Source organism: Corvus kubaryi, unplaced genomic scaffold, assembly GCF_017639235.1.
Source record: "Corvus kubaryi isolate FWS band 111438036 unplaced genomic scaffold, C.kubaryi_AGA036_p1.0 split3-131, whole genome shotgun sequence".
NCBI lineage: Eukaryota > Metazoa > Chordata > Aves > Passeriformes > Corvidae > Corvus > Corvus kubaryi.
The window spans coordinates 6,671,908-6,697,107 of NW_024582083.1; the positions used below are offsets into that span (position 1 = coordinate 6,671,908).

Genomic DNA, 25,200 nt, shown 5'->3' on the forward strand with positions numbered 1-25,200 from the left:
GTGCAGGATTGCAGCCAAAATAAGGTAGTCTGAGTGGTAACAAACGATATTGAGTGCAGCTGAGATCACTGTAAAGAGATAAACAGTGTGGTGTGACAAAATTGTCTCCCAGTTGACAAAATGATCTATATTTTATAGATTGCCTTAAAAATTGAAGGATGGAGTCAATTATAGCCAATTATGATGCTACATTTACTGGAGTAGTTTTTATATCCTTTGGGGAGAAATAAGGAAACGTTCAAGTCGGTCAGAAAAAGCTTTTGCATTTGCTTCCCTGTTTTATCTGAGCAGAGTTTTTTCCCGTTTCTTCAGGTGAAAACTGTATGAAAGCTGGGATTAAATTATCTTTAGGAGAAAGGTTTCTTTTTTTTTTTTTTTTTAGTTATTTTCATTTCTTCATGTTGCACAAAAAATTATTACAGATAATATGGCAAATAGAACAAGAAAATCAAACATCAGCTCCCCCCAGTTATGTTTGGGTTTACTCTAAATGAATTGTAAAGGCAGCCTGGTCATGGCAAAGCCTGCTTAGTGCATGGTGACATGTTGAATTTGACTTGTTTCTTTCCCAGAAAGGAGCTTTAATGTCATTGAAGAGATACCAAGTAAATACTGCATATTTTCGTCTTTAGTCTGTTAAAGTGAAAATAAAGGAGTGAGACTGTGAAATGGTTTGCTGTGACCCACAGTTACTTTTTAGTGAATAGATGTAAAATGGGATACAAAAGCAGTGTATTGAAGATGGACAGACAGACATGCACGTCCTTAAGAGATCTGAGAGATTGCCTGAGTGGCTGAGAGGCAAGCATTTATTTAATGGCATTTATTCTGTCATTTAGATTATCTCCCACCACTGTTTGGATTCCCAAGAAGCGTATCGGGGAGCTGTGCAACCCATCTATCTTGTGCTGTAGTACTGACCGTGAGGAGTAGTTTCCCTTCCCTAGCGAAGCGTGTTCATGGTAATTAGTAGAAGATTCGGGTATATAGGTAAAGGTGTACTGAGAGATGAAAGCCAGCAATAAGCAAGTGTTTGAGTAATGTTTCAAAGTATTACCCTCCTCCTGTGTTGAGGATTTCATTCACCCGCCAACTTCAGAGGGTGACCTAGGACATGTGCCAATGACAAAAGCTACTTGTAACAATTCAGATCATGCTTTCTGCTTTATGAAATGGGATTGTAAAAATCCTCTCAAAAATTACATCTGAAATAGCATTAAAATACAATTTCCCTTTGATAAGGTTTTAAGGCGCTCATATGAAAAGTGACACTACTTTGAGTAGCTCTATGTCAGCGTTATGCAATGTGTTGCACATAAGTGACATTATCCATTAGGGGTGTGAGGGTCACTTATTTTTCTCATGAAATCATTAAATACCTTTATTGATTTCTGTTCAATCAGCTGCATTCTGCTCAAATACAGCCATCTCTAGACATGCTAATAGAGCTGTTCCTAATAATGTTTATAAGCCATAGTTTTAATGACAGACATTGCACTCAAAATAAATTATCATGCCTAAGTAAAACACAAAGGAGATTAGGGAAGCAATAATATTGTGCTGTTTGCAAATTACCTGAGCCTACTTTATTGCAAAAAAGATGATTTTGTGACACAGATATTCTAAAATCATTAATTAACCATTGTCAGTACATTCTTTGCTTTTTCTAATTGTACAAAATTATTTTTTATATGTTTGGACTGCTTCTGTTGCATGATGATAAAGCATTTTTTAAAAATCAAATTCAACCCCAGAAACCCTGTCATAGTAAATATAAAATTTGTAGTACTAGTTTTTATGCTGAAGGCTGTTTAAACTTGGATCATAATAAATGCTGTACTCCAGGATGGCATGTACTTACTGTATTACTAGATTATTTTGTCATGTGAAGCAATGTGAGAGTATGAAAAGCTAGTAGATCAAATACAAGTAAGAGTACCTTTCTTCATTTTTTTCATGATGGCACTGATCTCTGAGGGAGGAAGTACGTAAGACTCAATTAAATTTAACAGGTGCGTTTTAGTGCTGTATGAATGGATGCATACTAGACAAAGGAAAAAAGAGAGTAATTTTCTGTCTTCTCTACTTGGATTCCATCCTAATGACTTTATCTTGACAGCTTAAGCTTGTTTCCTTTCCTTGCAGAAAACTTCCCCCGTATTTTCTATATGATGAAAGACTTGTGATAGTACTGTTAATTTTTGCAGTTATCTGATACTGTAGTTGTTGCTTTTTACCACACCTCTTCTACCTTTTTTTCCTTTGGGTGCAAACAGTTCCTCAGAGTAAATTGCCAGCTTTACCCTGAGCATAGCAAAAGCAGACTGGTACATTTGTCTCTGCAGCTAAAACGTGAAGTTTTTGCTTCCAAGCAGTGAATCACATCCTGCTGCGGAATTACTGTTTGGATTTTTGAGTTTCTTCACTAGGAGCCTTAAGGGACTCTGACAGGTCTTGTCGAATAGTGTTGGTCATCCTTGTCTCAGACACTAAATGGTGCCAAGTACTGGCAAGTTTATTGCATTGTGTCTGGAGAAGCTGTTGTTCACTCAGCGTTTTCTTCATAGGATGCCTGCTTGATTTCATTGAAGGAAACCTGAGCAAGGCTGTGTTATTAATGAATTATGACAAGCCTTTTGCCTGTCAGGCAGAGAGGTTCCTGCTATCTCCTTTTAAGACAAAAACATAATGGAAGATGCTCAGCTGGGCAAGCTCTCTGATGATACTCCTTAAGTGCTCATCCCAGGCTGATGCGAATACGCAGAGAGCCGTAAAGCTGCAAGTGGCAGCGTTTAATACCATCTCCCTCATAATGCCTGAATAATTTTCCGGAGAGCGATCGTCGCAGCTGCTGTGAACGTGGTTGTTTATTTTTCACCTTGTCCTGGCGGATTGCTGACCGAGCTAATCTGCTGCACGCGCGGGGCTGGCGGCGGGGGTGACACGGCGACGTTTCCTTGCTCACAGCGCCAGCGCTCTCCCGAGCGTGGCAGGATCGGCAGCCGGAGCCCGAGACAGGCTCCCGGAGCCCAGCACAGTTCCGTGGGCTGGCTCCCGAGGCCGCTCTGCGAGGGGAGCTGAGCAATGCTGGCGAAGGATGGGAAGGAGGCAGTGAGGGAGCCGGCTCATGTTTTTCTTAATGGATGTTTGTGAGCAGGAAGGAGATGGCGCGGGCTGTCGGGGTGAGTTATGGAGCGCGTTCTGCGATCTCCCTCCGGTCGGGCGGCTCATTATGTTAAACAGTGCAGCTTTTAAAGCGCCGTAGCTCTCCTTTATGTGCCTTGGCCTTCATTTGCTGAAATGCTTCAAGTTCACAGTGCTCAAGTAATTTTGGAAGCGGGATGTAATTACAAAGGTTTCTTATGCTTACCAACAGCTTTTTTGAACCAGTGTAATTATCATTACTTGTGGATACTGTAAATTGAATATCCCCTCCCTAATTACATTAAACTCAAGGGTTGGCTGCTTAAGCAGCCAAATAAGAAAAGTTCACCTGTTACTATAAATAGCAAAATTGTTCTTTTAGTTCTGCTGACCTTTAAAGCAAAGTGCTTTTCACAATGTTGTCAGGTGTACATTATAAAGATAGCTTGTAATTAGACCTGTAATGAGGAAATCTGTTAGAATGGCTTTCTGAAAACTTAATTTATTCTGTGTTTTCTAACTGCATGACAGAATTAAAGTTTCAGGGTGCTTTAGGACTTTTAAAGGGCTGGCTGCTGTTTTGCAGCTCACCTGTTCTGATGGTGATTTGTAGCTGCCCAGTGCTACTGCCACTGCTCACAGGCAACAGCTGTAGCTGCAGCAACTTAGCCTTGCCCTTTGAAAACAACATGGGGTCAACAGAATGATTTATCTAGTGATCCAAGGATTTCTGTGATTAATTAACGTCTCTTCTCTCACTTCAAGAGACAGATAATAACTTAATTTGTAGTGGGCAGTGGAATAGAGAGAGAAAAAAGTGTTGGTTGCCAGATTTTGGTTTTCTTCAGTTAACTAAAGTAACTGTAGTCTTACTGAAATGTTGTCTCATCTGCTAGATGGACACAGAGCTTGAGTTAGTGAGTTCATGTGCCTGCCTTGTGTTCAGTTGACATCCTGTCACAGCTTCACCAATTCTATGTCTTGTCTTGAGAATACTGAGGGCATTTCTGTAACAAGTTTGATTGACTCTCATTTACTTTTAGTGACTGAAATTTTTACTGCATTGCTACCAGCTAATATTTATTGCTTTCTTCATTCTACTTTAATTAAAATCATACTTTTTATTCCTTTAGAAGATTTTTTGTTAGCTGACATAACTTATATTTCCAGAGCGCATCCTGCTGAGTGTCCTTCATGATGTGTCTTTAAAACATGCTTGGACAGCATAAATTGAAAAGTGTCTTTGAAAAAGAAACTTCAATTGCTTCAACAGTAGAAAATTACAGCTGTAGGAAAAGAATAAAAAAAATCTTTATTTCATAGTGTAACGCTGTAGCATTTGAATGGAAATAATTACTAAGGGATTTTTAATGAAATGTAGGGCTAAAACAAAGGCAAAAAATAATTTTGCAGCTTAGTCTGTTTTAAATGTGTTATTAGTTCATCTGCAGCAACTCTAAGCTAACAGTTTAAACTAATTAAATACCCTGCATAGTTGTATTTCTTGTTGAAAAATACTCATGTTCATATTTGATACATTTATGAGTTTAAAATTAAGGAATAACTAACTCTCACAATTCTGGTTTTTCTTCCAATGTATTCTCTCTCTTTCTGTATTTATTCTATTACATGATAGGCAAAGCTACTGTAAAGGTTGATTATAAATTGTGGTGATAGTATAATTTCTCTTATACGCAAGAGTGGGAATATGTGAAGTACACAGTATTTTATGCAAGTAAATAGAGGGTACACTACAGGTAGCCACTACTGATAGACAGAATTTGTGTCTGATGTGTAGCAATCCAAATGAAAACCAGAACATTCTCATGGCTTGTGAAATTAGACAAAGATACAAGTAATATCAGTCTATTAGCATACAGACAAACCCTTTCTCATAAAAGCAAGAAATAGATGTTGTAGCAGACCTGTGTAGAGATTAGCTAGAAATTTGAAGGCCTAGACTTAATTTAGTTGTTCCCTGTTACAGAACCTCAGTAGGTAAAAGTGTTTTTCTGCTGTCAAGCACCAAAAGACTGGTTCCAGCAGCATCTTGAGCAGGCTATCTGATAGGGTAGAAAATGAGGAAAAGAGAGCAGAGGGTAATACAAGACTTTGAAGATTTTTGCTTTAAATTGTTTTTACTTACCCATTTGTGGGCACTTGTACTTACCCTTAAGGCTTAAAACCTTGTTGCTTCAAGATGACATGGGAAAATGATTTTTAGCTGGCTGTATACTGCTGTATTAAAGGCAAATCTTCAAACTTGGCCTTTCCCAGGGATTTCAAGTACTGGGTAAAGCTTGCAATAGCTAAGCTTTTGATGTATAGTAATGCCTTATAATAGAGCTCATTGGTTGTATGTGTGTAATTCATCAACGTCTGTTTTTGAATGGTTTATCAGCAAGTATGTAGAAGACACTGTCTCCTTGAATTTTGGATACAGTCTCAGAGAACTCTTGTGCATCTGAGATGCAAATGGTGTTAAAACTGCTGTCTTTTTCCCCCTAATTACAGGTCACTCTTCTGTTCTAAGCTGCTTTTTGTTTTGCTCCAATCTTTGTAAAAGTAAACACAAAATACTCAGTGATTAAGCATGTCCCCAGAACATATCACTGGAAGAAGAGACAGTGTATGAACTGAGGGACATTACAAAGTGGCATAATTGTGTTCTCTGCTTTGCTTCCTGTTCAGCTCCGAACAATACCTAATATTTGGGCTGCTTTCTTTTGGCAGCTGAGCACTGAGCTGACATTTTGATGGCACTATTTATTGTAACCTCAAGGTCTCACTCCTGAGCGATAATGTTCAGCTCAGAGCCCATCACTGTACATGTGAAGTTAAGGTTATATTTTCCCATGTGCATCACTCTACACTTATCCACACTGAATTTAATTTACCATTCTATTGTCTAGTCACTCAATTTCATAAGGTCCTGAGATTCTTCACCACTTGCCCTCATCCTTGCTGCCATGAATAAATTGGTATCATCTGCAAACTTGGTTGCTTCAGTGCTCAGCTACCTTTCCAGGTCAATTACAGGTATGGGAAAAGGAGCAGATCCCTGTGGTATTCCACTGCTAGGCTTCCTCCACTATGTAGGTTTGACCATTTACCCCTAATTTCTGGTTATGTCTTTTAACCAGTCATGTTGCTGTGCAGAGACCTCTGTTTTGCCATGGGTGCTTAGTTTCTTTAAAAGCCTTTGGTGAAGTACTTGTTAAAAGCTTTTTTGAAATTGATTGACTGGATCACTGGTTTCACATGTTTGTTTGAGCTATTCAAAGAATTGGGTTAATTTTGTAAGACTTCACTTAATGAAAACTGAAATTTGATTCTTCTTAGACCCCACTTAGGGCCCACTTATATCTTTTTGCTATTATAGTTTCTATTAACTTCACTGGCGCATAGATGTCACATTTGCAGGTTGCCGTTCCCCTGGAGCATCTTTGGAACCTGTATTAGAATTTGGCAGCACATTAGCCACATTGGAGACCTCAAGCAGCAAGGCACTGTGGAGAGGGATGATCATTAGTAATTCAGCTCTTCTCCCTTTTCAGTTTGCACTCTCAGGTGAATGCTGTGCCAGCCATTTGTTACTTCATTCACAGAAAAAATTGGGGTTTTTTTCCCCCATACTTCTGTAACACCCACCATAACAGAGTTCCTTGTTCCTAATAACATAATAATAATAATTTTAATAATAAATTAAAACCAGATCAGTTGTTAAAATCTGGATTAAAAAATTCAAGTCTTCTGCTACTATTTGCAAGTAACGTACTATTATGTTTTACGTTGGTTTTGTATATTTTCATTTTCCATACTGGTGTTTGAGAGAATAATGCAAACAGTTGAAGAAAGGGCGAGATTTCATTTACAGAGAATAAGATTTTTTAAATCCTGAAAATTTATAGAGTTGTTACTTCAGTTATATAAATCTGAGATGTTATTTGAAAACCATGGTCCTCTAGAAAGGAAGCAGCATTTTTAATTTGGCAATTTCTTTTTATTAAAAACACATGTGGCCTCTATCAGTAATTATCAATCTTAAATTACATTAGACAAATTTTAGCTCATGGATAATAAATGTGTGACAGCACCATGTGTTGTTTCTGAGTGAAGCTTTTGTCATATTTCATTTTGGGGGAATATTCATTTGACATTCCTCATTACACAGCTCCCATTCAAAGCTGAATAAAAAAAAGATGACTGAAGCATACTTTTGGGGTCACAACCTACCATTTCTTTGGACAAAGCTGTGTCAGTGTTTGTCTTACATATTCAGATTTTAGGGATTTGGAAGTGGGTTTTAGTCACAGTAGGCTTAAATTTCGAATTCATCAAGTTTCTGAGCTCTTTTAACTCTCTTAAGTGGGGTTCTCACTCTGCAAGGCAGAAGAATACTGCAGGTGAAATCCTTGACAGCAGGTTCTTTTGCTTCTTGGAGCAAAGAGCAGTAAAGCTTCTCATGTATCTGTGGAAGCATAGCCATAATTTTACTGCAAAGCTCTGCTGAGGAAAGCTGCACTCAGTCCGTGGAGGCAGAGCAAGAGATTGTTCCTGTGTTTTTATCTTATGGAAATGGGCTTTGTGGTCCTTTACAGAGTCCCATGTGATGGGAAAACTGGCAGCTGTGATCCTCCAACTTCACTCTGCTCTGTGTTTCACATCCTGTCTGTCCTCAGTGGGAGAAATGACTGATTCCCTTTTTCTTCTGCCATGGCTGTTCAGGGGCATGAGGTCTGATTCATCACAGACACACCACTCAAGCTGATACTCCCATTATGCTCGTGTTGGAGGAATGAGAAAAGAGTACCATTGTAACTGGGATTACAGCATTTTTCCAGTTATGCTTAAAGACTCTGACAATTATAGGAAGAAACAGTTTTTGTATTGGCATGTTCTCTTTTTGTCAAGGTGAAAGTAGGTGAGGTGAAGAGAGAAAAAAATGGGACAAAAATCACTAGGTAATGAGGTAAAATGAATTACAAATAATACATGGAACTAATATGATGGGCATTTAATTTAAACAGCATGCGAAGATTAAATGAAAATTTACCTGTAGAACTGAGAACTGTGTATATAGGAGTTACATAGAACTGCTTGATAGTGATTCTGTTACCCTTCTTTCACTTTTGTAAATTACTGTGGACAGACCAGAAAACTGAAGTACCATCATAATTCCTCACTAGCACAAGGAAATACAGTGTAAAAGAATTGCCAAGTTCTAGTCCAACCCTACTTTTTTTTAATGATAAGTACATGCACTTTACAGGATTGCAGGCTTCAGGAAGACTTCCCCACATCTCTCCCCACTGTATTCATAATGTCTAGAGAAATCCTCCATTTTTGCCTTCTGAAAGATCTCTTTGGCAAGGTATCTTGGGAGTATCAGAAACAGGGCAAGGAACAAGTTGGATATCAGCACTCCGATTTGCTTGGATGTTGGCCAGATCCTGCTGTCAGATTTTGTATTGAGGAAAAAAAAAACCCTCACAGGTCTGAATGGAAAAAAAACTTTGAGGCCTTTCATCTTAGGTTGTACTTTCAGGCCAAATCACCTGCCAGGATTACAGAGACATATTACACCCATGTTAAATTTAGTTCATTACAGGGATCTTGAGCATTGGTCTCCTAAGGACTAACACCTATATAAAAATAATCTGAAAAAGTGTAGGAGAGAAACAAGAGTTTAATGAGGATTTTTAAAGTTTGCTTCAAACAAAATAGATATGGAAAAAGACACAAAGTACTTTATAAAAAAAAAAAATCAACAGAAAAGTGGAAGTTTAAGTATGGATGATGAGGCATTATGTACAAGATGGTCTGGTCTTTGGGAGATTTCTGAGGATGTGCCAGGGACAGGCATGAGCTGTAGATTTGTGCATCCCAGCAACTCATGACAGCTGATTTAGTACTAACATTGCCTTCTTTGTACATAGCATGTCCAGCATAAGACTGTATATACCCATACATACTTTTTCACACCTGCATGGAATTTCTCTAAGACAACAATGTTGATCTTCAGATCTGGTACCCAGCTTGATATTTTCTGGCCACAAATTGGCCATTTGTACTTCCTTTCTAAGTATGTAATACCAATGACTGTAGCAGTAATAATGACTCATTGTGTGTGGAAGTGCTGTTGTAGTTTCTGTAGGGAATAAGAGACCTCAAGATAAACAACAAAGCTTGGTCTATTTTCAGACCTCCTATGGAGAGAGCAGCTACAGAATGCACAGATAAGCTGGGAGTGACCATAAAATGATTTCAGCAGGTAACTTAAAATCCAGATAATTTATGAAGGGAATTTGTTCTGAGTATTCTTTCAGGGACTTTAGGGAGGCACAGCTCATAGCCTGTGATAGGAAGATTTGCAGCCCAGTGGTTAATTCAGTCAGTTGTCTGCTGCCCTTCAAGGCCTGGCTGAAGTTTTTTGATGATTGGTCTCCTTTCCTCAAGCTCCCACTTCTTCAGTGCACAGCAACAGGCCAGCCTAGCTCACAGCCAGCACGCTTCCTGCTCCAGAAAGGCTTTTGGTGAGGAGGGTAATCAAGGCCAAGTTGTGTGAATTTATTCTTCAGTCGTAGTCTGCTTCCAGCTGTCCTCTTTCTTGGCAGCAAGGGAGCAGGCAGGGATTGCGTTGGGCACAAACCCAGAGGTAATGCACATGCAGAACAGTCATTGTGTGTGGGTTTAGTATATCCAGCTTTTCTGGATCCACCCTACTTGGCTGGATCTTTACAGCCTGCAGACAGTGCTGTTCCTGCTGTGGTGTGGAGCTGAACCCTACTGTGGTAGCTGACATGGCTTGATGGGTTTGTTGCCAAATGTACCATCATTTCACTGGTGACACTGAGAATAATTTCTGAATTTCACTGGTGTAGGCACTGTCTCATTAAAATGTAGGCTGGAGGAACAACTAGCAGATTCCTCCTTTTTGCATGTTTATTTTAGGTCTTAATAGACTTAAGTATTTCAGGACTCTGTAGTAAAATAAATGCCTGAGGGAGTCTGAAATGTTCACACATAACTAGGGCTGGCAGGAGAACAAGAATTCAGTGTCATGAAAAATTTAGCAGGCTTGGCATTTGTCTTGATGAGGAACTAAACACAGTTCTTCAGAGATTTTAATGAAAAAAAAAGAGGGAGAACAAGTTGCTCTGCTATTAGCTGCAGGCTCATTAGCTGGGGCACTCGCCTGGAAGGTAGGAGACCCAGACTTAATCCTCTGGCCTGAATCAAGCAAAACATTCAAGTGTCTTTTCTCTGGTTAGCTGCTGTCTCTGCCAGTTTGTCTCCCTTACACGGCCCAAAAGTTGGAGATACCATCTGAGATGCCCCTTCAGTAGTAGGTGGGAATAAAGGTAGTTCTGGGTGCCTTCTTGTGTTGAAGAGTCTGCAGTTTGTGTTGGTGAGTGTTTGTGGGACAGTCCATAAGAACTGCCCAACTGTCTCTACTTAGACCGTTGTTTTTAAAATATGTCTTGAGTTTGCTTTCATGAAAAGTAAGCAATGACATTACCAGTATTACCTGTGTCTTTATGTTACTCCATGTCCCAAAGTGCTGTAATTAATTTCTAAGTTTATTTTAGTATACTAGTGGTTTACATTAAATGGCATAACTCATTAACTAGTGCTACAATCAACACACCAACGTGTTCTTGTCTTGATGATTTTTTAGTGGAATTTTAGTGGACTAAATTAATGAATATTTAACAGAAAAGGTGTCTGAAGCTTTTTAATTGTGATGTGAGTTAAAATAAAAAGAGTGTGCATTAACTAAATAAAAGACTAAGGAAAGGTAAGAGGGAAGAAGGTAGAGGCAGAGATTGCCTTGGTTGTAAAAGGGAAGGCCAAGACATTGGGAAGCCTTGTCTCTAGGAGGTCACAGATGTAGGTGGCACTGCCTTGACTTCACATATATTGTGCAGTTCTCAGGGGTTCGTTGCCTGCCGGCTTTGCAGCTTTCAGTTCATAACCTTTGCAGGGGATAGGAGGCATGCAAGATAAAAATAAAGTATTTCGCAAAGCAAACGGGAGAGAGAACATGCATTTCTGCCCTCAGACTGGGAACCTGGTAGGAGATGCCTGCAGTAAGAAGATAATTTGGTGCACTCTGTCCAGTAACTTTACATTCAACTTGCATGACAGCCCCTCCTTCAAAGGCTGGTTTTTTGTTTTGTTTTTATGGATAACATCAATGAAGACTATTTTGAGCTGGGGGTGGGAGGGGAAGAGCTGAATGCATTTTAATCCAATAGAGTCCATGAAAAGAGACTGTAACCATAAAAACGTCAAATAAAGCACTTGTGTATTATTGTTTATAATGAATTGTTTTCTGCTTTTTCTGCTAATCAGGCATTTTCATAAATGCATCTTCCTTCCAAATGGATATGTTGTTATTCCCATGGAGCAGCTGTAGTAACATATCGTATTGCATGTTAGGATTTTTTCTTTCAAATGGAAGGATGTATGAGTAATTTATGCCTAAAACACAGTAAAACTTATTATGCTGTCGTTCATACCACATCTTCTGAAATAAATAGATCCAAAAAGACACTTGCAGTGAAAGTTGGATTCCTGAGAGTTTATATAGGCTGATGAATGTTATGGGCTGATGCATCATTTTTATTCAGAAGAAATTTGTGTATGGTTCTTAATATCACTGCCTGCTCACCTCAGCACACATAATCTTAACATCAGTGTGGCAGAGGGCTTTATATTAAACTGCATTGATTAACAGCCTCCTTTAGTCACAGGATCTGACTTTGAAGTATCCTGTTATTTGTTTTCTGCTTGTGCATGTAAAGATTCTGACCAAGAATTGACTTTGCAGGCTGTGACTGTTTCAGAAACATGTAATGAATGGTAACTGCCTCAGAAAACATATAATGAATGAGTATTTGGACCACTACTGTACCTCAAAGATAAATAACAAATACAAAGAAAACACCAAAAAAAGGCATCTCAGATACCTGAGCAAGAGAGCTATGACTATTCCTTTATCTTTATCTCTTCATGTAGAAACCATGACATTTTAAGTGTAGGAGGCTAATTCAAGTTCTGTGTAGTAAAAACAACTGCATCAGAACACTGCATGTGTGTTAGGCATTAACATGCCAAAGGACAAAATTAATGAAATGTGGGTAAACCTGATTTCAATTCTGGGTTTCTTTTTTCTCCATGCTTATAAATTGCATTTTATAAGGTCTGATCCTTTCAGAATGAGCATCTTTTAAGTGTTCCTGCGTAATCTCTTCCTTATGTAGTGCTGCATTGTCAAGCATCATATAAAATTAGTTATTTTGTATTGATATGAATGCAGACCAAGTCAAGCCCTTAGTTGGCTTTTGCAGGGGCATTACATCTTTTTATAACAGAGGCATTGTGTGAATACAAATGTAATCTTGGCCAAGAACCTGTTACAAAGTGTCTTTTTCAGAGGGGAAAAAAGCTTAGTCAAGTAAGAAATTTGTTAATGTCTTTTCTTATCAGAAAGTACTTTGGTAGATGTTTTGGCAGTAGAGATTCATGAAGGTTGATGGGAGGGAGTGGATAGTCTTAGAAAGCACGTCATAAAGTATATGGGGAATTTTAGTTTTACAGGACAGGGCTTCCAGACCAATTCCTCTAAATGCTTTCTGTGTAGTAACTGGTTTTTATCTGGCAGCTTTTACTGGTACTGAGCGAGGCATCTTGAAAATAGACTACTTCAACATTAATAATTTTTCAGGAACTCAGAGACTTGTACAGCTTCTACTGGCAATCCAACTGTTTAGCTGACGAGCAGTTGTTTCAGAGTTTGCAAAGCACTCAGACAACAATTTCTTTTCATCCCTTTTCAAAGAGATGGATAACCTCTGCCTGCTGGCAGATATGGATGGCCCAGCTGGTGTGTCCCCTGTCCCTGGACCACGGCCCAAGGATTCTGGAAGCAGCTTGGTAAAGAGGGTTTGTTACCCTTGGCTCCAGTCAGGCGTAAACAAGTATTTTCTCTATGTTGGAATTTCTCTTATATGTATTTTGGCCCAATCTTTTGGGCTTTTCTATTTTCTTTGAGATAAAATCTCTTCATAGTAACTGGTGTGGTTTACTTTACTTCAGTTTTTACTATTCTGAAGTGGTCAAGTTGGCAAAGAAATAAAGATTATGGTATTACTGCTGGATTTTATAGCTAGTATTTCATGAAACTTTATTAGAACCCCCTTTTGTTCATTAGCTCCTAACTTTATGAAAAGCACTTTTGGACTGAAATTTTCTGTGTTTAGTCTGAGGCCAAAGGTATTTTTTTACCTCCATTCAGCATTTTCTGACCTACCTAAGCTAATGTGAGTGGCTTGTATATTTTTTTAAGAACTGTTAAGTCTGTATTCTTTTGAACTTGAATGGATAACCCTATTTAAAATTTATGGGTTTGAATTGTACATATTACTAGAGCACTTGTCCAGTCCTGCTAAGTGTAAACACAGATAAAATGTTAAAAAATTAAAAGCTTTCAAATAAAGGGTTTATATAACTAGTCAAAATATATTCTATTTCAGATAGCAATAATTTCTTACAGTGGAAGAGTGATGAAGAATATGCAACTTTGCAGCACTCCGAAAAGATTTTCTCATCAGCTAATACATTATTGCTTGTATATTCGGGCAAAAATAAGGAACTTTGTGGGTTTTTTATTTCATGCTGAATTTCCAGAGACACCTAAATAAAGAGGCCAGCTTTCTCTCAGTTCTCAGTACGCTATAATTTTTATTGTTCTTGGTTTTGGAAATAATTCCTCAATGAGATTAGGCTTTGTCAAAAATCTGGCCCCAAAATGCTACTTCTGGCCCATTTCAACACTGCTGCTGTAGCGGCTTTGGTAGCAGCAAGCTGACTTCAGTGATCATGCAGTGGGTTTTCATTTAAGCTTTCCAGCTTCTTGCCTGTGGTGGTCTATTTGTTTCTAAAGTAGAAACATTTTCTCCACATGGGCAAAACTGATAAGTTCTCTTCCAGCAGAGAAATAAATTACATGCTAGATGTAATGAGACATCAATGTCCAGTAAATGTCCCGTTGCTTGTGGAAGTGGTACTGTCTGAGATAACAGTCCATAATTTTCTGGTAATTCTCTAATTCCTCCCCTCCCCAAAATTCCTTTGTTAAGGAGTTACATTTAATGTAGCAGGAAAAAGCCCTAACAAGAAACAAAACTTGAAAGTGCTGCAGGAAGGGAAGGGCTTTTGAAAATGAAGCAACAAGGAACTAACAAAAATATCCATTTCAGTGGTGTTACCTTCAGGCCCTTCAAGACTTCACTGCTGGTTATGTAAGTTTGATGTTTCATTGGCAGGACTGCTTTCTCCTTTCTCATTGCTAAATCCGCGCTTCTGTAGGCATGGCGTGATTCTTTAGTGTTATGGGAAATTTTATTGGTTTGCTTCAGTTTATTGGGAGAGGGCAGGGAGCAGCAGTGTGATGTTTTAGTGCACATGGAAGGCTCTGGCAGTAGTGCTGCTCATTCTGATGGCTGCTCAACATCGTGCTGGTCCCGGCAGAGCCGTGCTGGGAGGCACACGGAGCTTGTGGGGCAGCATGTGCCGGTGTCTGGGGCAGCTTGCAATCAGAAGCTGGTGAAGATGGAAACAGTCATTGTATCCATCCTTCTCCTCCTTCTCTTCCTCTTCTTTTGCAGTGCTGCAGCCCTGGTCTTTTGAAATAGCTATGATCCAAAAAATGCAGCTCACAGGGATATAAATAACCACACCAAAAGAACTAATTGGTTAGAGCATGGTGCTAACACCACCAAGGTCACGGGTTTGATCCCCATATGGGCCATTTACTTGAGACAGACTTGGTGATCCTTGTCAGTTCCTTCCAACCCAGAATAGTCTGTGATTCTTGTGGATTGTAAGAAATAAGATTTTTTTGTAAGCAAGGTTTATAGAACACTTTTTCAGCAGTTTGTTGCTCTTTGTTCACATCTATCAAAATCTCTTTAAATTGCTATGTTTCCTTCTGAGAAAACAAGTCATATTCTGTGGTCTGCAAGCATAAGCAACTTGATGTTATTAAGCGCTTCTCTGGATGCTTTTTTTCAAAGATGTTGTTCCCGTTATGGCAGACTGCAAGGCAGTGGCCACACTGGTAGCAAAAGTAGGCAAAACTGGTATCCCTGTCATTGCTTAGACTGCTTTTCCCATATAGGACCCAGGAGAATTAAGAAAACCAAATTTAGTTAATTAGTATTTGATTTCATTCCTCTTTAGACTGCTTCTTACAGGGGTGGGAGGAATGAGGGTGGGAAATTACCTGATTCTAAAAACCAAGTGATTTGTGAATCATTCTCAGAAGGTTTATTTCCTCTTTAAGAAGCCTCTCTCCCACTCCCTTCCAAAAAAACTTTCAAGTTCTCTTGTGCTCTTCAAGATGTATTTCCTGTCCTATTCCAAAGAAGACATTTTCTGCCCACCCTAATTTAGCCAAAAGCAACTGTGAAAATACAAAGTGCATACCACTGAGTCATGTTGGAAGAATGATAAACCAGAGTGACATGGCTCAATCCATTTCACCTCTAATAATAAAAAGTCATGGATAGCAAGAACAAAGAAGCGTTTCTTCAAAGGTTACTTTTATAGGTGATTACTCTTTATGAATTGCCATCTGAAAGAGTATCAGCATCCAGAAAAATTACAGTCTTTTACAAAGGTCAGGATTGAGAGTGGAAACTTGGTAAACACTTCAGCGTCATTGCTGAGTGAATATAAGACAGACTGAGAGCGGTTATCCTTCCTACATTGATTGTAGTATATGCCAGCTGCTCCATTTTTGATGCTTGATTCCATTTCTGGAAATGCAGGGGGGGAAAAAAAACCTGGTGGGCTTTTTTCCTGGTTTTAGCTTGTGTCTGTGGTGTGTTTATAGTTTGGGTTTTCTGAACATGAAAATCCTGGCAGGTTTTTCTGAAGGGCTGGTTTCTTTCTTACAGCACTGTGTGATGCTTAGTTTGTTTTGCGTGTGAATTGATGAATAGTGAGTAGAGGGAATGACTGGCTGTACATTCCCGCTACCCAAGAGATCTCTCCTGCCCTTTCCCCCCCCCCATGGTAGTGGTCAGTGAAGCAGCAGGCCCAGGGAGATGTGCACAGCCATGTAGGGCTCTGACTGAGGCAGCAGTGATTGGCCATGCATGGGTGCCTTTTTGCATTGCACAGGTGCACAGCTGTGCTTGTGTGCCTGCACGTAGAGCAGCCATGCACCTCTGCAACTTGGCTGCGCTTGAGCAGGCACCAACTGCTGTGGTAGGAAAGGACCAGGTCTGTGGCCAAGTTACAGAGGACCCACGTGGGGACCCCAGGAGCTCCCCTCCATGCACAGTCAAGTGCTACGCACCCTTGGAGACCTTCTGGCTGTGATGCTCAAGCTACTGTGTGCTGGCTGCCAGGGCTTGCAAGTTGGTTGCAGGTGGTACTTGGCTGGGCCAAAACTGCGAGTGTGCAACTTGTACAGCTGGGTCGGTGGTTGGGCTGGTGTCTCCTTGTCCTGGCTGTGCTGTATGAGACTCCCATCACAAGGCAGAGGAGTCTGAATCCCAGCAGATGCTCTAAATGGAGAGGTGACATTTTCATGTGAGAACTTCTACATCTCAAGTGAAGATAGGAGTTAATCAGAATATTTTGCAATCTGGCGTTGATTTCAGCTTGCTTCTGTCCAAAACTGCACCCCCACCCCCCAAAAAAAGAGGAATGTTTTTCTAAAAATACAGAGACCTATCACTTAAAATGCTTTTCTGAGTAGAATGGAGATTTTTCACTCTTCTGGAAATAGCTCTCTGTTCCCTTCCAGTATTTTGCATGCCCAGTTTTAATTAATATTGAGGGAAATAAAGGGGAAGATTCAGTTGAGTTGAGCAGAATAGCTCCTAAAAAATAAAACCTGGATGGTAGAGATGCTTGATGTTTTAGTTCAGCTTATGGACTTTCTGCCTAGGTGAGTGGACCTCTGCCCTGCACCTGGCTCTGAATTTATAAGGTGATTCCTTTTGAAAATAAGAATAGTAAAAGAATTTTTTAAAAAAGAAGTAAGAGCTATGCACTTCAGTTAGGATGCTCTGTCAGTTAAGGCTCAGAGTCTGCAATTTCGCTACAGACAAAACTCCCATTTAAAGCAAAGATGAGCACTGCCTGAACTCAGGATTGAAGAAGGAGCTACTGTGGTCATGCAGTCTGACCACTGTAAGAACAGGGGACTCCTTTTCATTTAACAATCTGCTTAGCAGCAGCTGTTAACTTTTTGAAACAACGAAAATGCTTCAAAACATAAAGTGTTTGCTTCAGAAATGTGTGTCAGTCCTAAGGCATAACCATTTTTCTTAAGAAATCTTTCTCTTTTTTAGAAGATAATTACCAGTTTTATATTACAGACTCTGGTTATTATACTACACTTACAAGAGGGAAAAAAACCGAATTACAATATTTCAGGCCAGTATTTCTCTTGCTTTCTAATGGATTACTTTTGTTTTTCAAAGCAATGTCCTTTGATTATAGTCTTAAAAAGTTTTAACTTTATTAGTCTGCAGAAGTAGTTGCAACCTCGTGAGTTGGAATACATGTCAACATAATACAGGTTTTGTTTAGAAGTACTAACTTTTTGAGAAAATCTAGGAAAAGTAGATGTCATTTGTGTTTAAAGTTTGCATCTGACATGAAGGCACAGTTCATCAGGACTCAGAAGGATTTGAAACTTCAAAAGTACACCTCCCAATTTATGGATAAAAGGGTCATTATCCATTATACTTACAAAAGCAAAACACAGACAAATGGAGAATCCACAGTAGATCACAAGCATAATTTCTATGCATTTAAAAGCATTTATTTTTAAAAGAGTTCTTGGCATGTAGTTTCTTTTCACTGCAGTGTTTTCCACTATAGATGAATTTATACAGTCTTATTTATATATATGTATATATTTGGAAGACTGTCTATGCATGTATTTCCTTGGGGAGATCTTCACAGTAGCTACAGTGGTCGACTGTGGTATAAGTAGATAAAGAGAACTGTGTTGGCTATAAATAATTGTTCTTTGTGTGCTATGCAACAGCACTTTTTGGTACTTCCATTTGCATGTAGAGTATTAATTAAGAGATAACTGTCACTGCAGGTTGGCTGCAGGATCCAGCAGAGAGATAAATGCCAATGCCAAGTCATACAGGTTGGAGAGCATACTGGAAGTCCATAATGAAAAATTAGTTTAAAATTGAAACTCACTTATTACTAACTTATTGTGTTATATGCAGAGATGAAGAGGTCCAAAATACAGTCATTAAGGGTTGTACATACCATGTGGGGGGGGTTGGGTTTTTTTAGGGGCTTTTTTGGGTCAATCTACATGTGATACACTGGAAATTGAAATTTTGGGATGCAATCAGTAAACTTGTTAGGAGGGTATAGGTGCCCTTTTTAACAAGAGTGTGTACAGCTTTCAGCGCACTGGGAAGTCCTAGAACAGATTGCAAAAAGTCATCTCATCTTGATGCAGAAGGCTTCTAAGTGTCCTTCATGTTTGAAAGTGTTCTGGTTTCTAATTAATTTAGCCAGTAGACATGTTATTTCTGACCTTCAAAAATCACTACCTGTCTCATCCAAGTTTTAAAAGATCCTTAAACTGTTTTATTTTAAAAAACCCAAACAAAAATGAAAACAAAAACCCAGCAACCTGCCTTGTTGTAACCAGCAAAGTACAAAGTAGAGATATATAGCTATTCTTAGTCATCCATTATATGTATAACATGTTTTTCCACAGTATGGGGTATGGGTTTTGGTTTATATGACTTAATAGTGCCATTTAATATAACATTGAATCTTCATTTCTGTGAACTCACCAGCAAAAATCCCATTAATTTCAGTAAAGAGGTATCTCTTTGCAATTTGTAATATAATACCATCTTCTTACTGACATTGAAGTCAGTAAGAATCTCTTTACCACTTCAAAATAAGACTCTCCTTCTGTGTGTTTGAGATGCAGATAGAGGAATTTTTTGCTTCAGTCTCAGTGACAAGGGCTGCCAACACTGTGAAAAGAAAAACACACTATTCTGCCATAGCTAAACAGCCTAAACAGAGCTGTCTACTGTTGTATTGCTTTAAGCAGCCATCAGAAGTTGTATGTAAGTTAGATATAGGATTTGTGCAACCTGATTGAGATGAAAATAATGGCCCTTCAAATTTTTATAGTGAAATTACTTTTTCAAAGTACGTAACTTGCAAATGCAATTTACAATGGAAGTAAATTGATAATGCCAGGATTTTAGGGGCAATCTAGATATATGAACAAGATTTCTGCATTAAAGAAATTCGTTTAAACATTGAAAACTACACATTTTTAAGGTCATGTTTCAGCTCAGGGAAGTTTTCGTTGCTTCATGAATTATAGTCAGAAAAATCTGATTTATAATCAGAATAGAAAATAAACAAGGTTTTTTCTTCTTAGAGTCATTGCCAGAAAAATCTTTCTGCTTTAAGAGTTTGAATCTGGTGGGAAGATTTTATAAGTGCATGTGTTTTAGGACTCCTCAGAAACTCTGGGTCATCTATTTCAGCCTGCCCACCCTGAAAGAGCAGGAGATCATCACTACTGCTTCTCTCTCATCCCACTTTTCTCCTAAATACCATGTTCCAATGATGCCTTTTCCTGGTCTTAAAATCAAGAATCAAACACTGTTAGAAGGGAAAAAGGGGTTTTACCTCTGTATTTATTTTAAGGATCCTTAGGTGCACGTCCAGGTCAAATGCACCGAAATGCACACCGCAATGCCCACCCCCAAAAGATCTGGTATATCATTATAGGCCTTACTAATTAGCATATCTATCAAAGATTCCCCAGTGAGAGGCTTGAGTTAGCCCCTCTCCCCGAGGAACCTTCCCCCTGGATGGTTCTGTCTTAGTTTACAGAATGTGTTCTGGAGAGGGCCTTGGCGTCTGGGGCTTTCTGATCCTGAACTACGAGGCTTCTAAGATGTTTAGTCTCCTAGCTTAACAGAATAAGTCTAAGAATGTGGGCTAAAAAACACTAATACAAAAAGCTGTAAAAAGGTATATAAAAGGGGTATAAAAGAAAAGGCAAAAAAATCACCAAAAGTGTCTAATACTGTTTTCTCTAAAATACATCTAGTGGAGATGCAGTTGATCCAGGCACCCATTGTTGTTGTTGAAGCAAAGTGCTTCTCCAGCATGTGATAACCTATAAAGGATGAAAGCTGAGCAGTTGTTGGGTTTATTCTTCGTAATACCATGTAAATAAGCTTAGATGCTGCAAATTGCTATGTTTGTTTGTTTGTTTGTTTTGGGGTTTTTTGGGTTTTTTTTAGGGGAAGGCAACTTGTACATAACTGTAAACTGTGAGTTGTGTCCAGGTAGAAGTGCCTGAGGCTCTGGGGTTGAAGGCACAGCTCTGCCCTGCTCTGCCCTGCTCTGCCCTCAGTCCTTCCCACACTCTGCAGCAGCCCCACTCTGCTTCCCTGCTCTCATACCAGTGGTGTAAGCCATCATCAATTGACAGAGGCACAGCCTTAGACTTACTTAAGCCTTAATATACTGAATTACGGAAATTCTTATGCATTACTACCAGTCCATTGCTGCAGTCTTCCCCACTGTTTATTTGCTATCTTTTTACAGGTTGTACTTACCATACTTGTCCCTTTGAGCTTTTCCATATGTGACATCAGTTCTGCTTCCAGCTTTTAATTTGTGCCATCTTTTAGATGAGTGCTGATCATGGAGAACACTGCATTTTTTTTTAACATAATTACCTTGTACATATCTATTTAATGTGTCCATTATTAGCTCAGGTGTATTTCTTTCTTTAATGTTCTCCTTACAACCGATTTTCTTTGTGTTTTGCTTTCTTTGGAGACTCATATCCTTAGCAAATGTATTCACCTCTTCACATATTGCAATATTGAATCTGTTCTTACTGGAGTTTGCCTATATTTTGCATTTTCATGTAAGATAATTTTTTTTGAAGTACATAAAGATCAATTGGAGTCATATCTTTTCAGTTATGAAAATAACAACAAATTAAAGTGTGTTTTTTCTCATAATTGACCTAAAACATGAGATTTAAATACTCTTAAGTCCAGTATATCTCCTTTGAAAAATAGCTTCCTGTTGAATCAAGTGCACATATAAAAACAAGGACTTTTGCTTTTTAAAATACAGGCAAGAAAGTCAAAGCAGAACAACAGAATGTTTTGCTAGGTGGATATCAAAAGAAGCAGAATGGGGAGAAAATCAAAGGTTGTATTTTTGTGGGTTTTCTTAGTATGAAATATTCTTAGTGCTGTATGCCTCTAAGCTGTATGGAAAAAGTGTTGTAATCAATCTAATTGGCTTTTGTCATACTTAATGATTTTTATGATTTATAAATGCATTCATTAAGACTTCAATAAGAGATATTGCAAAATATATTTAAATTCCTTTCATTCTATGTAAGAAAAGAATTGGAAAGGAATATGCACATTATTTACAATTCCTCTAGTGTGTTAAGTATTTTTTTTTTTAATGTGTAGCTTATTCTATAAATGGCAGTATAGATAGCTCTCTCTCTTTTCACTTGGAATCAAAGGGGAGCTCACTGCAAAAATCTGCCAGTGCTGGATGAAGTTGTACAGAAATACGTGTCCCAGCTGGTTGGCCTAGGGTTCTTCTGAAAAATTGGCTTATAATGTAGCTGGCTCCATTTTCTCTGCAGACCATGTAACTTTGTGATGAGAAAGCAACAAAAGGAGGGCTGAGAAGAATAGCCATCCTTTATTGGATGAAGGGGGAAAATACAGTGACAAAGGATGAGGAGGACTCTGAGGTAACTTAATGCCTTCTTTGCCTCAGTCTTTAATAGTAAGACCACTTGTCCTCAAGGTCCCCAGCCCCCCTGAGCTGGAAGACAGGGATAGGGAGCAGAACGAAGCCCCTGTAATCCAAGAAGAAATAGTCAGTGACCTGTTGTGCAACTTGAACACCCACAAGTCTTTGAGGATCAACCCAAGGGTACTGAGGGAGCTGGCAGAAGAGCTCACCAAGTCACTTTCAATCATTTACCAGCAGCCATGGTTAAGCATGGATGTCCCAGGGAACTGGAAGTTGGCAAATGTGATGCTCATCTACAGGAAGGGCCAGAAGGAGGATCCAGGGAACTGCACACCTGTCAGCCTGACCTCAGTGCTGGGGAAGGTCATGGAGCAGATCATCTTGAGTGCCATCATGCAACATGTATGGGACAAACACAGGATCAGGCCCAGCCAGCATGGGTTTACAAAAGGCAGGTCCTGCTTGACCAACCTGGTCTTCCTTCTATGACAAAGTGACTCACTTAGTGGATGAAGCAAAGGCAGTGGATGTTGTCTACCAAGACTTTAGTAAAGTTTTTGATACTTTCTCCCACAACATTCTCCTGGAGAAACTGGTTTCCCATGGTGTGGACAGTTGTATTCTTTGTTGGTATAAAACCTGTCTGGGTGGCCAGGACCAGAGAGTGGTGGTGAATGGAATTGTGTCCAGCTGGTGGCTGGTCAGTAGTTGAGTTTCCCAGGGCTCAGTACTGGGGCTAGTCCTGTTTGAATTTTTTATCAATGATGTGGAGGAGATTGAGTGTGCCCTCAGTCAGCTCACAGACAACACCAAGCTGGGGAGGAATATTGGCCTGCTGGGGGGTAGAAGGTTCCACAGAGGCATCTGCACAAGCTGGATCAATGGTCTGAGGCAAATTGTCTGAGGCTTAACAAGGCCAAGTACTGGGTCCTGTACTTGGATCACAGTTCCATGCAATGCTACCGGCTGGGAGAAGAGTGGGTGGAAAGCTGTCTGGCAGAAAAGGACCTGGAGCTGCTGGTCTACAGCTGGCTGAACATGAGCTAGCAGTGTGTCAGGAAGGTCTAGCTTGAATATTAGGAAAAATTTCTTCGCTGAGAGGATGATCAAAACTTGGAACGGGCTGCCCAGGGAAGTGGTTGAGACTGTGTTCCTGGAGGTGTTTAACAGATATGTGGATGTGGCACTTAGGGACATGGTTTAGTGATGGACTTGGCAATGCTGAGTTAAAGGTTGGACTCAATGATCTTAAAGTTCTTTTCCAACGTAAATGATTCTATGATTGTAAGACCTGCCTGGCAGAATTAGGTTTATTTATAAAAAGTTGCATAATTTCCTGGTGGTGTTACAGCCCTAATCAAGTGATTTTTGCAGTAGCAGAGATCTATCCCTGCTGAGTGTAGTAGTGGGAGCTTTGCTAATATCCTCGCACTTCCACCCCACACCTGACACATGGTGTTTTCTGAGCTGAGAAATTCAGTAGGCCAGGGCACCCAAGTGATGCATGTTCTGGATGGCTACTCATCAGTGCAGTGCAGTGTCAACTAGCCATGTAGCACTGAGACGATTAATAGATTTGAATAAATGAGGGAATTTACAAAACAATTAAGGAACCTTGGCCATGACACACTTTCAGGCAACATGGTATTTTGTGTGATTATGATTTGTGCAATCAAGGCTCTGTTATGCCTGAAAGTTATCGAGTGTAAATTGAGAAGAAGCATATTGAGGAATGTTGTGTATAAAGTTTAAAGATACTACTAAGATGCTGATTTGCTTCAGACGGTACATATGCATATGTGTGTATATATATATATATATATATATGCATATACATCTGGAACGCATTACTGTAGCTCTCCTCTCTAGTAAGAGAGGTCCAAAGTAAGTAAAGGAGATTTGTTCCAAGATTAAAAAATATATTACAAAAAACCCTGGTTTTTTTTTTATTGGAACTATTCAAAAAATGAAATATAATGGCTACCTAAATCAATTTGAGTATATAATAAATAATCTATTAAATATTCCATCAAGAAATAACCACAAATTCAGGTTACTGAAGCAAGCAATGTGAAAAATCAAGGTGTAGCAAGAAAATTTGTTGGCATTTTATCTTGAACTAGAAAATGTGCCCACTCCTACTTCTAAATTCACAAGTTGAGCCCTGTAAAATGTCGGTCCCCCATCCTTGTTATTTCCCTGATTATAAACCTTGGGTTTTACACAGAAGTTACCTGACTAATAGTAAGTGCTCACTTTCCTTCCAGGACCAAGCCTGCATCTTAAATTATAATAATATGTGTTGTGCTGTTCACTACAAGAAGAGGTAAATGATATGTGAAAGTATTAAGTAAATAGGTTGTGGTGAGGCTGTCATAGGTTTCTTCCCAGGGAAGCCAATTGGTTAGGCTTAGCAACATGTTTTAGAGATATTTAAAATACTATTATGGGATAAACTGAATATAAAAGAAAAATAATAATAATTAGCATGAGTCTAGCAGTGTACAAGGGAGGGATGGTAATTCAAGCTACTGGTGCCAGTATGATTTATTGTGTTAAACTTAACATTGAAAAGTGCAGCACTTCTCCAACATAACTATACAACTAAGTGCCATAAAACCAAATCATTACATTAACGCTGTCTGCATCATTAGTAGTTGTCTTCCCTGATGGGGGAGACATTCAGATTTTTGCCAGGAGAAAAAAGGAGGCGAATGGGACTTCATGCTTCTCAGTCTCCAGATAGGTGTTTATTAATTCTTATCTAAGGAGTACAAGCCACTGGCATGGCCTAGACATAGCACAGAGCAGAGAATGCAGCAAGAAGACAACTTACCAAGATCTCACAGCCTTTTTAAAGGTAAATTACCCAATGAAGGCTTAAAATGCAAGATATTTTCACTTTTTTGCCAATGTCCAACAAGTTCCTAAATCACGTAGACAGGAACTACGGAATTCTTTATCCAATCATCCCAAACCACTATTGCTGCAAAATATGGAGTTAGTGAAGAAGGAGAAAGAAGCTTTTAACTACAACTTATCCTCCATTTTGAGGTTTTCTACTTCTATCTATTTAGTATGCAAATAGACCTAAAAACTCTAAATTTTTCACCCTGTGATAATCTCACATAGTATTCTATCACCTAATTCACACCATTGCAGATTCAAATTCTTCCCAGAGGCTAGGCAAATTTTCCCATGGACAAAGGTCAA

General features: G+C 39.1%; 1 protein-coding gene across 32 annotated transcripts in view; it reads left to right on the forward strand.

Annotated features, from left to right (window-relative positions):
• The window catches only part of TENM3 (teneurin transmembrane protein 3), a 1,314,113-nt gene that overhangs the window by 1,111,515 nt on the left and 177,398 nt on the right, over nucleotides 1-25,200 (forward strand). The window contains exon 1 of one of the 32 annotated variants that reach the window (XM_042015031.1): nucleotides 2,939-3,182. The exons of 30 other annotated variants lie outside the window; for them this stretch is intronic. In XM_042015031.1, the coding sequence (XP_041870965.1) occupies nucleotides 3,128-3,182 (55 nt within the window). In that variant the 5' untranslated portion in view covers nucleotides 2,939-3,127. Of the gene's footprint in view, nucleotides 1-2,938; nucleotides 3,183-25,200 lie in introns of those variants that run through there. One more of the 32 variants, XM_042015040.1, reaches the window with a different exon arrangement.